The sequence below is a fragment of the Heloderma suspectum genome, chromosome 6 (genome assembly GCF_057233095.1).
Source record: "Heloderma suspectum isolate Gila_16-S chromosome 6, 16-S_ref, whole genome shotgun sequence".
In the NCBI taxonomy this organism is placed as follows: Eukaryota; Metazoa; Chordata; class Lepidosauria; order Squamata; family Helodermatidae; genus Heloderma; species Heloderma suspectum.
In genome coordinates this window covers 38,981,394-38,997,841 of record NC_139463.1, presented here as the reverse complement: position 1 = coordinate 38,997,841, position 16,448 = coordinate 38,981,394, and the positions used below count along the sequence as shown (strand labels likewise).

Below are 16,448 nucleotides of genomic sequence, written 5' to 3'. Positions count from 1 at the left end.
TTAAGATGTCAGCAGCTACAGGCTCTCACTTTGCTTTGAAGCAATCCCAGCTACCAGTAAGAAAATATAAAATATTTTAAAATAAAAATGGGGAGAAGTAGGGTGCCTTGGTCAGTACTAAAAATATGTGTTTGGGGGCACAATAGTGGCCATGGGCACCATGTTGCCTACTCCTGCTAAGTGCTACTCTCTCCACTGACTCCCAGTAGCTTTTCTTGGTGCAGACAAGTAGGACGCCAGCTTGTTTGGCATGCATTATGTTCACCTCATACTGCTGTTTTAATACTTCTGAGTGGTTGGTGATCAGCACTGTATTTTGGGAACTCTTTCATTTCCTTTGTGGCCATATTTCCTTTGTGGTCTATTCACTCTACCAGTAGTTCCATCACGCACCAGCAGTAGGCTGGTTTTAGCAATTAGAGGCATATTTCTATAGTTACAGACATTTCCATCCCATGTCTGTGGGCTGCTGTTTCATGTTGCTGTATAAGCTCTTTGGTGTGGTATTCTACATGCTGATGTGTGGAAAGAGGGGAAAGGTTTTAATGTGAGGTAGGGAAAAAGGGAAAATAAAAAGAAGTAGGAAGCATAGGACATTAAAGAGCACTGTCTATTACTTTGCTCACTACTCTCTTGTAAACTCTTCCCCCCTCCCCTTCCCTGTGAGTAGCCAGTTTCCCACCCTCCCCACTCTATAAAACTTTCTCTAAAGGCTGGTGTGCCTGCAGCTCATCTCACTGCCCACCACCTTTTCCTGATGTCATGTGCGGAGAGTGTTTTAAATGCTCTAACATGGAGCATAAGTAAAAGGTACAGAATTGAAGCTTTAGACTTTCCCCCTTACCTCCCAAAGTTTACTAAATGCTCTAATATGGAATGAACTAAGGTGTTGTAAGGTATAAACTTTAGGCGCTAAACTTGACAGTGTTCTCCCCCACCACTGCCCTGCCCCAACAGTTCCTTTGTCTCTCTACAGCTTCTGAGGGAAAACTGGAGCAGCAGCTTCCTTTGTAGGTAGCCTCTTTCTACTATCTCAGGGCTCCAGGGAGTGCAAATAAGCTTTGTTGGCTTGCTTAGTTTGCATAGTCTTGATGGATTGCTTCCAGCTAGCAAACAGTACCATGCTTGTGATGACTGCATTCCTTGATCTAGGCCAGGATTCCAGAGTGTTGTAGGCTAGTCATGATCCAGGACTTAAGTTGGGCTGGTTGGGAAAGGGTGGTGTGTGTGTGTGTGTGTGTGTGCGCGCGTGTGCGCAGGCATTCTGGAAAGAGAAATAAAAAAATCAGCAGCTTGTTTGTGGCTTATTCAGGTACAGAGGTTCTAAGATTGATTTCTACCTTTATTTGGCTAAAGTCTTGTTTCTAAGAGTTTCAGAACTCTGTACACAATACTGCACAAGGAGCTGTTTTGTTCAGTGGTTAGATGTTTTGGGTGAATCTTTTCTCAAGTTCAGTATCTTCAAAGCAGTGAACTCTATTTTTGTGGCATACACAAAGGACTGCTGGGTTTTACATCTCTCATTGCCCCAAGTTAGATGTCCCTTGCTTCTTGTTCTTTGTAGAAGGTCCTCTTTCATGGCATAACTTAGCCATTTGAATATTATGGTGGGCTGGTGGAGATCCTAGGGATCTATGAGCTGTTTCAGTCAGCATTACACAGTCCTCAGGTAAATCTAGTATGTTTTTCAGTAAAGTTGTTACAGATTTTATCGTGTTTCATCCTGCCACATGCCCCTTTACCCCTACTAATCTCAGATAGTTCTGCCTGTGATGTTCTTCCAGATCAATAACTTTGTTTTGGAAAATTGCCAGATCTCTTTGGCAGCATTGCATATTTGCATCCAAGATCCTATTATGGATCTATATCTGATATGCACATTTTGGCGGACTCTTCTCATGAGGTGACTTTGTCTACCATAGCTTTCGGGGGGGCCCTTCTCATGCCTTATCACATCCACAACTTTGTATAAATCCACCTCTTCGATTTTCCAGGTTGCCAGTTTTGCTGATCTTGAGGCCAGGGTTTGGTGCTGTTGTCCTCTCATGGTTCTAGATTGTATCAGAAAGGGTCATGTTTTGGGGACAGGGTGGAGCACTGAGGAGTTGCCACCTTTGATGCCTAGCCTCCTCTGCTTCTCTCTTCCGTTGACTGGATCCTGGGGCTAGAATGGCCTGTGTAGACTGGTGACTCAGTATTTGGAGCTTCAGCCACATGGTGCTTCTTACTTCTGGCTCCTTGGAAGGGGACAGGATGGGATTCATGTTTGCAGGGTAGGGGAGTGATATTTGTTTTGATTGCCCTTTGTGCTTCTCATGTCATGTCTGGGGTCTGGATGCTGCGGCATTGCTCAGTTAAGGCATGGGGGCTCAGCAGAGTGTAGCCATTCTGCCTGGAGGGCCCATCAGAAGTTCCATTTCAAGCATTTTACTCCACTCTTCAGCTGAAAAACTTCCCAGAGCAATGCACATGAGATCAGTAACAAACAAGACCATTTTTGCTCTCAGCTTTATAATCTAAAAAACACAAGAAAAAGGGATGCGGAGAGAAGAGGAAAATTAGCAATCTCAGGCGTTTCATTCTTAAAGTTCTTACACTGACCTGCATGAATGGAAACAATTCAGGAAGAGGAGGAGCCACATGGAGCTGGTCTCACAGTAGGACCGGTAGAGTGGCCCTGTTTCCCATATCTTCCTGCTGTAGCTTGATGAAATATGTACATGGTACATAAATGAGCGTGAGCTTCAGAGAACTGAATGCTGTAGTACTTTTCATTTGAAAAATGCCTACCTTACTCAGTTGACACAACATTAACCTTTGTGTGGTCTGGAGCTTCTGGAACCCATACTCATTCTCTTTTTTTTTTTTAAACGTTTATTTGCTTCAAGTTGGGTATCAGAAGCAGGTAGGTTATGGATTATCTGGTGATAATTACGGTGAAGTTTGAACTGCACTTACTCAGCCTTCAGGCTGTTAGACTTGGTGCAAATGTCAACTGTAGTCATGTCTTCCCCTATCTGAACCATGTTAAGTTACTGAGGATTAGTTTGTGCTTGGCATCAGCTGTAGAGGAAGGAAATGGAGTTCAATGCAAATGTTTATTTTCTTTAGGAGAAAGCAGAAGAAGTGTATAATCTGTACCAGAATTCCACACTTTCTTCACACCCTGTTGTCGGCCTATCAGAGCTGCGCTCCCTATGCACCAGCATCTGTCCAGATGAAAGGACATTCTGTCTGGTGCTGCTCCAGCTGCAGAAGGAAAAGAGGGTCACAGTCCTGGAGCAAAACGGCAATAAGGTACAAAGTAAAAGTGACGGTTTGTGGGAGTATTCTCATCTCTGCATGGAATAAAGTCATTTGCCCTATAGTAATTCAACAAAAGACTTTCCCTTCTAACATGAAAACCTAACATGAAATTCCCTTCTAACATGAATATCCAAAATGGCAACAAACAGCATTTAAGTTCAAGACCCCAAATGATGAAAGCAATTGCTTTCATTTGCATTTGTCATTTCATAAGTAACAATGGAACAAAGAGTGTCGTGCAGGGGGTAAGGCATGTTCCCTGTCTATATTTTAGCAACAGATATAAAAGTCTGGGGATATGCAAATTTGAATTTATTTGGCTAACAATCAGGGCATGAAAACTAAATCCTGAAAAAGCTCAGTGTGTGCTCTGGAATGAACAAATGTAGCTGAGATCTTTTTACTTCTAATCTCAAAATTGTGCATCAGGCAGTGTATTTCTCCCTTCTGCTATGGTAGGCACTGTTCTGGAAGTACAAATTCCATCTGTGCTGTACTAACAAGATAGCTGATTTAAGGAGGGGTTGGGAAGAGATGGAAGAGCTCCCTTACTGTGTGGAAAACAAAATCTATAGGTACAGTCTTCAGTTTGCAATCTCTCTCAGTGGACTATAGCACAAATTAGTATTGCCCTTCCTTCTGTATCTTTAGTGATACAGCGTATTAGGGATAGCAAATATATTAACGTTGTATGAAGAACAGCTTAACACAAGAAGTGGAAGCTCCCTAATGTAAACAGTTTGTAATATGAATAATACTACTCTCCACTATTTCACAGATGAAAATAGGGACACATCTGTGACACCTCTTATTTTCACCCCAAGAATTGCCGCCTCCCCACTCCACATTGCTGAAAGTTCTACCCCCATCTCCTGTATTCACTTACTCTTCAATAGCCTGCACTGTTTAAAAACCAAGAACTGTTTGGCCTTTTGGTTAAAGAGATGCCAGAAAAAGACAATTATCCTACAATTTGTTAGCAATGGATTCAAAATGAATCTTACCAGTATGTGAAATGGCAGTTGGAGTGCTACGTGGTGCCTTCATGTTCATGCATGTACGTTAGTATATATCTGCATTAGAGCATCCTTCCCCAACATAGGGCCCTTCAGATGTTTTGGACTACAACTCTCATCAGCCCTAGCCAACATGGCCAGTGGTGAGGGGTGGTGGGAGTTGTAGTCCAGAGCATCTGTAGGGCACCAAGTTAGGGAAGGTGCTTTAAAGAGACAAGGTGCATGCTCCTCACACCTCAAGATATTTAGGGCACAATGCTATGCATGTTTAGACAGGAAAATGTCCTACAACTCCCAGCACTCTCCAGCCAACAAGGCTGGTTGGGGAATGCTGGGAGCTATAGGACTTTTTTCTGTCTAAACGTGCATAGGATTGCACCTGTAATTACCATAGGCCAGGGGAAAGTAAGTTGAAACCTGAAGCAAGCCCAGCAACTCTCACTAACAAGGCATTCCTAAAAAACAAAAATAGGAACAGTGATTTACCATGGACAGGTATCAGAAAAAAATAGATCCTGTCCTTGGTAAATAAGAGACAGTTGGACCATATAATAATGAGACTTGTGGTTTAAGTCAAGTAACAACATTCTCTTTCAGATAATGAAATTTGCTCGTGGTCTTCATGCCAAAGTATCCCCAGTGAATGACGTGGATATTGGGGTTTATCAGCTGATGCAAAGTGAACAGCTGCTGTCACAAAAAGTGGAATCCCTGGCCCAAGAAGCAGAGAGGTAATATGGGGTGTGTGTCATTTATCTCTGTAAAACCTGCCAATTGTGTTACAAGTAAGGCATTGCTAAGCTGTGCTCCTTAAGGCAAAGGACAACTCTGCCCCTGAACTCCAGTAGGACAAAAGTATGGTAAGGCATGCCCTTGTTGCTAGCTCATAGGATGTTATTGGACAGTGGTTTGATCATGGGATACAAAAAATCTGAGAGAAGCACTCAGTATGATGCTGAGATGGGACCCAGGGGAGAATGACTGTGGGATTGTAATGCACCCCCAGTCTGAGTAACTGAGCTGCTGACACTTTGCTTTGTAGATGTAAAGAGGAAGCTCGGAGTGCATGTAAAGCTGGGAAAAAGCAGCTGGTAAGTACTGTGCTTTCTCAACTAGGCAGCTGGTCTTGAAATTAAAGTGGCTTCTAATGTAAACTTACAGGGGAAGTGATGTGGTCTCTGAACTGGTATGGGTGTCCAAAGCTGCCTACTCCTCTGATTTCCAAAGGTGGTGTGCTCTGGTGATTTTAGAGCTTGCCGAGCCTATTGTTGAAGCAGGTGGGGTGGGGGCACTTACAAAGACCTTTCCACGTGACTGTCTATGCCCAGGTGTTAACTCATTTTGTAGCATGAGATCTACTTGCCTTCCCACTCCTGCTGCTGGAGCATTGTGTTTTCTTGTGCATTCAGAGCCCAGTATCTTCTTCCCTCACCTAATAGAACTTATCACTTTACCTGTTGAATATTTCTAGTGATGTGAATGATAAACATTACCATTTAATAGTGCTGTTAAGAGGTACTGACAAGACAAACCAGCCCTCTACAATTAGCTGTACTATTTTAATACCTTTTTAGCTTTGAGAGATTGAATCCTTCCCTGCTGTATCATTCCAGTGTGTGGTCACTTTTAAAAACAAAAGTGAAACACACCAGCAAGATGGTTTTTTCCCTGTACAGCAGTGATCTTCCACTTCAAGATTTTTTTCTTTAACTTCTTGAAGACTGGGCATTCCTCATATCTAGCACTGAAATGCACATTTACCTTAGAGAGAGAAACAACAAGTGCAATTATTTCTCTTTCTCTCCCAACAACAAAACTGTCCGACAATCGGCCATCACTGCATTTGGGGTTATGCATTCCCTGATGTCTGTATACTACTCCTTAAACTACTAATCTACAAGTTAAGGGAAAGCTAAAACCAGCCACTTTGTCTGGTCTTGTGCACTGAGTTTATTGTTTAAGAGGGGATGTCTTTCAGGCTCTTTCTGGTTTTTGATCAAAACAGTGCCGTTATGTCCCTAGGCACTTAGGTGTTTGAAATCCAAGCGAAGAACAGAAAGACGCATTGCAGAGCTTCACTCCAAGCTGGACGTGGTACAAGGCATTCTGGATCGGATATACGCTTCTCAAACAGATCAGATGGTATTCCTGCTTTTTGCTGTGTTTAATTCAGCTCTCTGAACTTTTTACCACTTCCTTTTCACTGTACTTTGAGTGACTGTTGATTTTGGGCTTTGTCAAGGGCTCCTTGGAGGCCTCTCTCAGACTAATCCAGTAGCCAAGTCCAGACACAGACAAAGGGATTCCTTTCAAAGCTTTATTCTTCTTTTACAACTTAACAACTCTACCGTTTGCAACTAAATCTGAGCAGCACAGTACCTATGCCCTAAGTTGGAACAGTTGGTCCCCGTTTGAAAGGGAATTACTGGCAGACCCCTGAACTTAAGGACTAGGGAGAGTCCCTCCCCTTTTCCCTTGGATCCTCTGGGCGCAGCCGTTGTTTGCGCGCCAACCGGGCACTCCGCCTCCTTTCCGCGCCCTCCATCTGGCGCCGCCCTCTGCGTCTGCGTCGCGCATCCACCAAGTCTGCTATCTGTGCTGCTCGGTCACTCCCTGGACTGCTTTCTAATCTAGGAATGCTGGTGGGAGGAATCGCCGTCAGCTGTGGGTCCTGGGAAAGAGGAGCGCGCTCCCCTCCCAGGAGCGACTGCTCTTCCTCAGAATCAGAACTGCTCTGGGATTCTGTGGGCTCAATGTCCACCCTGACAGGCTTGCTCGTGCTCTTCTTGCTCTGGGCAGCTGATGCCGCTCTTCCTTTATATCGTTAACCTCTCTTCCTGGCACATTACATGTATTGGCTTTGGCACAGCTATGGCTGGTTGATCCACATGTGCCTTTTATAGGGCATGGTGCTCCTTGTGAGTCACTGGCTTCCACCTGGTGTCTCTGCATGCCTTGTCATTGCTGAGGCACATTAGATATAGAAGAAGTTGAAGAACTTTAACAGACTGATCAAGATACTGTTGAAGTAACAGTCTGGTTTCTTTCCTCCCAATAAGGTATTTAATGCCTACCAGGCTGGAGTGGGAGCTCTGAAGCTATCCATGAAAGATGTCACTGTGGAAAAGGCAGAGAACCTGGTAGATCAGATTCAAGAGGTACTGTACGAAGAGGCTGCTGCTCAGGCAGAGAGAGCGTGCATGTATTGGGTTCAGGGATCCATTGCTTTGGATTGGAGATCTAGAACCATTTTTACATACCTGGGATTTAAGGTCAACCAGGGAGGCTCTGGTTGAGGAGTGTGTCCCGAGGGGCTACTGCACAGGGCTGAGCCTTCCAGTAGAGATTTGGTTGTCCCCAACACTGTTGTCATTCAGGTGCCAGCTAAAGAGTTATTTATTTGAATAGGCCTTTGCGATATAGGCAAATATTTTATCTGCTTTAGTAATGATTTTTTGCGTATTTTATTATGTTTGTAATTTTAGAGTTAGGATTTTAATGGTATTTATATGGTGTACTGTTTTATATGGGTTGTCAGCAACCCTAGGCTCCTTGTGAGGAAGGGCGGGATATAAATAAATGAATAAATAAATAAAATTCACTTTAGTTAAACAACAGTCACACTGGTGCCGCAGGCTGTGTCATGGCCATCCATATTTCTCAACTCTGCCTGTACTTAACTATCCTTAGCAGGCTTTATTTCAGATGCCTGGTTGGTGGTGTAGTGGCTACAGTGTTGCCCTTAGATTGGGAAGATCCAGGTTCAAATCTTTGTTTATTGATGAAGCTCACTGGATGACTGTGTACAATTGCTACCTCCTAGCCTAACCTACCTTGCAGGGTTGTTGAGATTAAAATGGAAGGTACCATATATGGAAGGTACCTGAACTCCTTGGAGGAAGGGTGGAGTAAAAATGTAATAAATATATGTGCTTCTGATTCTTTTCCAGCTTTGTGACACCCAGGATGAAGTAGCCCAAACCTTAGCAGGAGTGGGGATCAACGGTTCAGGTCAGTCGAGACTAGTTAAATTCCAAGATTTTCTTCATTACAATCCCACATCGAGACATCTGAAAGCAGCCTTTCTCAAATGATGATGGCCCTCTACAATATCTGTTTAGCTGTTGGGGAATGCATCCCTTAATCCATCTAAATGGGGAACAGGCTTACACAGAGGCTCCTATTGCAGTTTCTGTTGCCTGTAAAAGCCATGTGCAAGATGGGTCCCATTCCCAGTTGTAATGCATTGCATCTACTGGAAGCCTTGATTGTTAGGAATGAAAATGGTTGATTAGTTTTATATATGCCCCTCTGACCTAGGTATGCCTGCCCTTTACTCCCTGAGTTGTGGTATCTGTCTGCCACTTTACTGGTAGATATCTTTTCGATATTATTTAAATGCATGCACATGATTTGGAGAAGAAATATCTGAGAAAATCTGAGTAAGATCTTCAGTGGAATTAAAAATATAGTCTTCGCTACTTTAAGAAAAATAATAAAAATGATAAACTAAAAGTCCTTCACAGTTGGTACCTCAGTGCAGTAAATATCCCCATCCCTGGTATAAGTGGTATTGTGTTTTGTGTGAAGTGTCTTAACCAGCATCTTGATTCCTTTATTTTCTGAGCTTGCTCTGTGAACTAACTACTGTTCATAATCGCTTCTGATCAAGCAGTCTGTTTATATGAAGGATTGTTTAACAAAAAAACTTCTACCAAACTTGAATTTGGATAATAAAATGGATGGGGATTGTTGCCTTGATGGGCTGACATTCTTCTTCTGTAAAGGCCGATTACCCTTGCCATAAGAAACCAACATAAAACAGTCTTCAGTGACTCTCTGCATCGTATGTTGTTAGCAGTCATGGGTTACATTTGCGTTCTTTAGAAGAGCCAGATAGATTTCTTTCCACAGCAGTGCACAAGCTCAAAAAGAAAAGAGCTGCATTCACAATAGTTGTGAATTGGTCAAAGCAATAAGATAACCTGTGCCAAGCTCTTGCACGTCTTACAGAACTTAAGAACGTTGTCATACATCATATGGTTACGCGTCCTGGAGCATAGCTTCCATGTTGAGCTCATCCACAGTTGGCCCTGCCATTAGGTTGAGTGAGGCGGCAGCTGCCTCAGGCGGCAGATGTTAAGGGTTGGGGAGTTGCAATGAGATGTTGGAAGACCAGGCTGTGTGTGCCACATGGCCCCTGAGCTAGCCTGCTTTCCCAGGAACAGTGGAAGAAGCTCCCATTGCCAGTGTTAAAGTAAGGTTCAACCACCAGTGTGGTCAGCTTCTGTATGTGTAATGGGAGGGGGAACCATCTTATCCTTCACCCAAGGCAGCAAAATGTCTTGGGCTGCTCTCATCTCATCTTCAACTCATCTACCAGTCCTACGTGGACTTACTTGGGAGTAAGCTCCATTTAACTCTGCAGGTCTTAACTGTGAGTAACTATACCTAGGATCAAGCTGCATGTCTGACAAGAATTCATTTGCTCTCGGATTTCAGAAGCCGATACTGAGGAACTGGAAAAGGAACTGGACAATCTCCTCCTGGACTCCTCAAAAGATCTTCTGGACCTGCCTTCCATTCCACAGAAGCCATTGTTTCCTGCATCCGTGGTGCTTCCCAGCATCTCAGATGCAGAGCTAGAAGCAGAGTTGGAGAAGCTCACTCTTTCAGATGGAGGTACGTTTCTCTAATACTGTTTCCCAGGTCGAACATTGCCTCTTAAGGTATGCAAAAGGCTTTCATCACCAGGCTCTCCACAGTGTTTCTTGAAGTGTTGACTTTCTTCCCAGGTGCATGTTCTTCTTTTGGGCTGGTGGTATAGTTGTCTGGGCTCCCAGTTGGGCAGATCTCATGTCAGCGTAGAGTCCTTTTCCCAAAGGGAACTTCACTGCTCCCAGTGATGGAAGGCACCTGAATCTTATTTGGCTCCACATCTTCTCTCTCTACCTGTCCTTAAAACATCACTCCCAACTCCTCTAGCTCCTTGTGTTGTGGGTTCATCACATTATCTGCCTGAGCGTAAAATAGGCTCCTCCTCCAAGGAACCTTCTTAGGATTTAAAACTTGAGTTTGGATCCTAAAATGTATGATGGGTGGTAGGCCTTTGGTGGGACTTAAACTTTTCTAGTCCACTACCGATAGACACCAATAAATATCCCCTCTAGCCTTGAAAGTTCTAGTTCCACTGAAGAACTATAGCTATTTAGCAGGTGATATGCATATTAATATGAATATGAACTTGAGCAAGCTCCGGGAGAGAGCGCAGGACAGGAAGGCCTGGCGTGCTATGGTCCATGGGGTCACGAAGAGTCGGACATGACTGAACAACAACAACAATGCATATTAATACTTTGTTATTTACGTAACAATGTAAGTGCACAAAGCTTTACAAGTGACATAGTAAAATGAAAGGCTCCTGCCCCAAGGAGTTTAAAATCTAAATTAATGGGGGGAGGCATTGTTAGCTGTTATGATTGCAAATTCCCTTTCCCCTCACTCCCTCCTCTCTGTGCTTTTGCTTCATTTTCAGGATTGGCACAAAAGACTGATTCGAACGCCTCTGAGCCCAAAAGAGCTCTTGAATTGCATCTCTAATGACTCAATAGTACCTTCCTGCTCTGAAGATGTCTTAATTTTGGTGATCCTAACGCCAAAAGTAACTTGTGGAATGTGAGCTAAGGACCCCTCTTGCTAGACAGCACTTTTGTAAGAGACAGGATGAACTGCCACGACAATCCATCCTCTTTCAAACAGATCGCAACTGCTGTTACCGTTGTCTTTTCAGTGCCAAACTACAGTGTCTCTGGTTGACTTGTTCATCTGTGTTGCCAGTCCTGGTTGCCCTTCTCAGGCAAGTTGACTCTCCTGCTGGGATTTTAACTTGTCACCCCACACCCTGAGGGCCTTCCTGCCACTTATCGGAACTAAACCTAGCTGTTACAGGAGAGAACCAGAAATGCAATATGATCACATTTTCCCTGGCGTCCAGCTGTTCTGTGTGTGATTGTGCAAAACATTTGGCACATATGATAAAAGATACTGACTCTGGTAGCCAGCTGTTGGCAACAGACATACACATATGTTGATGGTCTTTCTGTTCTTTCTTATTTGTGTTTGCACGGTTGTGGACAACTTAGATGTGTGACAGTTTTATTGTAGGAAACTTTTTGTTGCTGTTCTCACAGGGGGGCTAGCATCTGCTGGCATGAAATACAGTTTATCCCCCTTTCCTCAATACTAGTATAGCCTTAAAGGGACCTGCAAAGGATTGTAAAATGAGGTGTTTGGGTTTTCATTGCTGCTTGAAGGTGATCAGGTCCTTTGATATTTAAAAAAATGCTTGCCCATCGACCTGCAGGAAGTACAAGCAATGTTGCTTTCTGCTTTGGTGGAAAGCTTCCTTCAATATTCCCAGGGGATTTAGGGTGATCTTTTGAACCAGAAAGGTATAGATGGTGGCTTTGTATCCTCAGAGAGACTCTTCAGTCGCATGTGTTGGAAGATGTTTAAAAATGGCGAAGCTCTGGATTGACATCGCTGCACCTCTGACATCTTTCTTGGAGTGTCGCTTTTTCCTGTCAATGCAGGAAATAAATCAGTGTAACGTGATGGAAAAGCTAGTGGATAAAAAGCCAGTTAACATATTGAGGTGGCTTTTATCTACCCGGAAAAAGTGCAATTGTTCTTCCCCTTTGCAGGTCACCTTTTACAAAGCAGTGTGTGCAAATGACAGAGCAGGCTCGTGTTCTTTCTTGATGGCACTTGCAGCCCGAGTAACTGGTTGAGGAGGAGCTGGCACTTTTCTTGGGTGTTGATGCACTGCGTGGCTCTCCATGTAGTAAACAGAGGGTGGGAGCTGGATGTAGTGAGAAGCTGTGATGAGTTGTGGTTGTCCATAAACTTGCAGCCCGTTCTGAGACCATATATGCTTTTAGGCATAATGGCTTCATGATATCTGCTATTCCATTGAGTGAGATTTGATTCAGGCATTGTGATGGGAAAGGTTTTTATCAAGGAAGAAACTTGCCTAAATTGGAGAGAGGGAAAACAGCCAACTTTGTATCTTCAGTGTGCTATGTCAGAATAGATACTTCACTGGTTCTCCAGAAGACGCTTCCAGTGTGTTCGTTCTCTCTCTCTCCCTCCCCCCATCCCTCTCTCAGCTCAGCACATCACATCACATGGCTTTGTGGTTAAAGCAGATGATAGAATTGTGTTAAATAATTTTAATGGCATTGTGTTTAGAAACAGATGAGAGAGGGAGGAAAAGTAATCACTGTTTTTTTTACCAATGATGTAATAAAGGGGAGAAAAGACTTCAGGCTTCTAGTCCTCTTTATCATTGCCTATAACAGCATTCACTTTGCATATTATTTCCCCTTTGTAGTTTAATTTTTGTGAATTGGATTCCCTGTTGGATATCAGGAACAGTGTCTGGACAAAGCAACCCGTTGAACGATTGATATACTGATTCTCTGGTGTGCCCAAAGCATTCCTTGTATTGCAAGGGCAGCTTGTACATTCTTGCCTCTAAATAGAATTGCACCTAGTATCTTGTTCTGTTCAAGCATGGCAATGGCAAGTTCTCAAGCTATTCAATCCCCATTACCAGCACCAGAGGGCCCCATTCCATAATAATGTTCATGTTAGTCATTTGTAGAAAGAACCTAACATTTCATTTGGACTTGTTTCTACTATCTGGCCAGCCACAATGCTTTGCCACAGGGTATATTCATCTCGTTCAATAATTAGATGCAAACATTAATTTCACAATGTATGCTTTCACTTTAATCATTTAACAGTGTTCTTCCTCCTTACAGATGTAGCTAACAGGTAACGTAACACTTTTGTATAGAGTTAAGTTTGTGCATGTCGCCTTCACTCTCACTACAAAAAATGGTGCATAAAAATCATGGAAATACAAGTAATGCTATAAGAGTTTTGATCCTTATTGTGCATCACAGAAACATTTGGGCTTAGGTGTGCTGCTAGTGGTTAGAAAGCTAATAGCACAATCCTTTCTGTTCTCTCAACTTGGCTTGAGTGCCTTTCTTTGACAACTCTACTCCCCCCACCCCAGCTCTATCCTTGTATAGTTGAACTATATGAAAATAATACCCAATACCCAATTGATTTCCCTAGAAAATATAAAACAAATTATGTGCCTTTTTTTTACACAGGCTTCATCACCTGCTTTACTAAATGTAGAGGCTTGCTGTGGGCCTGACCTATGTGCCTGCCTAGTGAGTAAGTGAGAGGTCCTATTCGCCTTCGGTTGGTAAACCTGCATCTGTTGCTAAACAGATGATAAACCTGCATCTGTTGGTAAAGCTGGTAAACAGATGGTAAACCTGCATCTGGGTTGGTAAACCTGCATCTGGGTTGGTAAATCTGGTAAACAGATGGTAAACCTGCATCTGGGTGGCAAACCTTCATTTGGGTTGGTAAACCTGTTCTCCTTGAGGTGGTAAACCTGCATCTTGGCTGTACACAGTTCCAGCTGTAGATGTGGGAGATGGTTCTTCCTACAAAAAGAAAGTCCTGCACAGAAAGTGGCATGTCAGGGAGAAAGCTAAACTAGAACCTTGATCCCTGAATTATTTTCCTATTAGAAGAGAGATTTCTTTTTTTAATGGAGGAGTGTTCCATCATGTGAAAGCATAGTTTTATCTCCTCAGGGAGAACTGGGGGGGGGGGGGGGGGTGTACCACTACTCTTTACATGGCAGCTTCATATGTTGTATTGCTCCCTGCCAATCCCTATATAATAAGTTGGGTTCCTTGCCTTCTGTCTCTGCTGCTACTGCCTCTTCTGTCCATTGACTTTAAGCCAGCCTTAAGCAAATACACACACACCTCCTCCCTGGAGGTAAAGTGTGTTTCACTTCAGAAATCCTTACAGTATCCACATGCAAATTAGCCAGTGCTGTGGGGAAATACCATCAGTTCTGGGTTGTGATGCTGACTTCTCTATGCAGGACTATCTGTACTCTGCCTTTAATAAATATCTGTGTGTGTGTGTGTGTGTGTGTGTGTTTCTGTGCTCAAGCAAAAAAGCAAAAAAACACAAAGCTGAATTTTGTGGTCTAATGGCAATTTGCATAATTCCTGCATTTTTTGCACAATTTATGCTTATTTTTGCTAGTCATGGGAGGAGCATGGACAGTGTAGTTCTTACCCACGCACCCGAAAGTGTTCTGGCTTGTGATACTTCTGAGGTGTTTGTGCCCACACACTTTTGAAAGTATATCTTTATAGTATTAAGGGCTAGAAACTTTTTTTTAAGCCGAAATTCAAAGGAAGCTGAATTTTGTTCCCACTACCATATGTATGGCATACACACACAGTTCTGACTATATGCACTTGTTTTAGGGGATTTATTTGTGCTCCGAGTCCTGTGTGCTTTGTAAACAGCTCTATTCTGTGCTGCTCATAGCTGTCATTAACTCTGTAAAGGTTGAATGCAGGATTAATTCTTTTCTTTCCCTTGCTCCAAATCCTGGAACCTTGGGATCAGTAAAGTTTTCTGCTGCTTTCATAACGGGATCCCCCCCACCCCCAATCATCTGTACAAGAGTCAAGAAGTGAAGGCTTTATTGTATGTGTCCCTACTGTGCTCATATCTAAAATATTTGCTACTCTGGAGGGTTGAAAGAGGCATTCAACAGTTAATGCTGAACAGCTTGTGCCTTGCTTGAAGTGGCCTGTAATTTTCATGCTCTGGCACCAAGTGGGAATGTAATCAAGACAAATGAAGAAAAAGGAAATACAAAGTCACAATTGTTGAAAGAGGGCAATTTATATAGAGAATGCAGTTCCGTTGGACGTGAGAGAGAATGAGAGAGAGATTAAGGAATAACTATAAATGTAAATAGTGTCCTGGTGGTGGATGAAATACTAGGTGAAACATAAGGGTGTCGATATTGCACAACCACACATGGGTTGGAACTGTGTGTACAGAATTTCAAGCCGTGTGCTCTCTCCCCAGATCCAAATTTTGTACAAAAATAACTTCAACCTCATACTCCAAATGTTTGCAAATATTTCCTTATAGTTAACCGGCACGAGCTGTGTGAATTTGGATTTTAAATTTTGCAGGGGTATGAAACAGTGACCTGATTCGGGCGACGCAGTGCAGATTATCATGGGCTACTTAACGCAAGACAAGCTGCGATGCCTGCAGGTGCCATTGTGCATATTCAACACCAACTCAAGCTGCTCTGTCATGCAAACCCAGCAAGCGTGGGTTATGTGAAACCTAAACAACTATGCAAGGTTGTTCTAGGGTTATGCGAGGGTTGTTTACCCCATGCTTACCAGGTTTGCACAACATGGCAATCCCTGCTTGGGGGCTGGATATGCAAAATGTCAGCCGCACACATCCCACGCATGCCGCAGCCTCATCGTAGGGTATCGTATCATGCAAACCGGCCCAGTGTGGTGGCGGAGTATGAACTGCAGATAAGATACTGTGACGAAGCCCCCCTTTCTTCACCCAGCCATAAGGTCCCTCAAGACCGGGGGTGGGGGGGGGCAGGGTCACCTTTGCTTCAGCCTAGGCAGGTTGTTCCCACCCATCTCAGGCTTCCACCTTTTGCCACCTTTGTGATACTCCTTTTTTCCTAGAATATATTTGTGTGAGAGAGTTGTGCCCTTTTTAAACTTCTACCTAGGTTAAGTATAAGTAGTTGTGATGAGGATTCAAGTACAGACTCAGTGTAAAAGAATCAAAATAATTTATTTAGTTTTGAGAAAGATTTCTTGAATATGATGTTCTTGTTCTTAGTTACTTTATATGTTAACCGCTTAACCTAACTTAAGCTAAACTAAGGCCTAAAACCACTAACCACAGCTACCTATCCCCAGGAGATGTTTTATCTAAGAGATCACATCCCTCCCTCTCATCTGTCATCAAACTGCCTCTTTTTACCCACTCTTAACTCACACCAGCGCCCCCTCCCATCAGCATTCTCACTGACCAATCACACGGCCCTAGGCACACCGTTCCACACATTCTCAGGCAACCCCCAACCCGTAACACTGTGTTTAAACAAATAAAACCATGGGGCAGTTCTGCCACAGATACATTGATGGGGGTGAGATTAATAGCTAATGTACGGGA

The 16,448-nt window shown here is 43.3% G+C and overlaps 1 protein-coding gene across 4 annotated transcripts in view; it reads left to right on the top strand.

Annotated features, from left to right (window-relative positions):
• CHMP7 (charged multivesicular body protein 7) overlaps positions 1-16,448 on the top strand; it is a 93,931-nt gene that overhangs the window by 35,607 nt on the left and 41,876 nt on the right. For 2 of the 4 annotated variants that reach the window (XR_014783737.1, XR_014783736.1), the window contains exons 3-11: positions 3,112-3,297; positions 4,920-5,053; positions 5,365-5,413; positions 6,345-6,464; positions 7,382-7,480; positions 8,273-8,333; positions 9,825-10,004; positions 10,858-11,178; positions 13,508-13,574. Coding sequence is in view for 2 of the 4 variants with exons in the window: in XM_084803987.1 (XP_084660113.1) it covers positions 3,112-3,297; positions 4,920-5,053; positions 5,365-5,413; positions 6,345-6,464; positions 7,382-7,480; positions 8,273-8,333; positions 9,825-10,004; positions 10,858-10,922 (894 nt within the window). In the remaining 2 variants the exon portion in view is untranslated. Of the gene's footprint in view, positions 1-3,111; positions 3,298-4,919; positions 5,054-5,364; positions 5,414-6,344; positions 6,465-7,381; positions 7,481-8,272; positions 8,334-9,824; positions 10,005-10,857; positions 12,645-13,507; positions 13,575-16,448 lie in introns of those variants that run through there. The other 2 variants (XM_084803987.1, XM_084803986.1) reach the window with 1 other exon arrangement.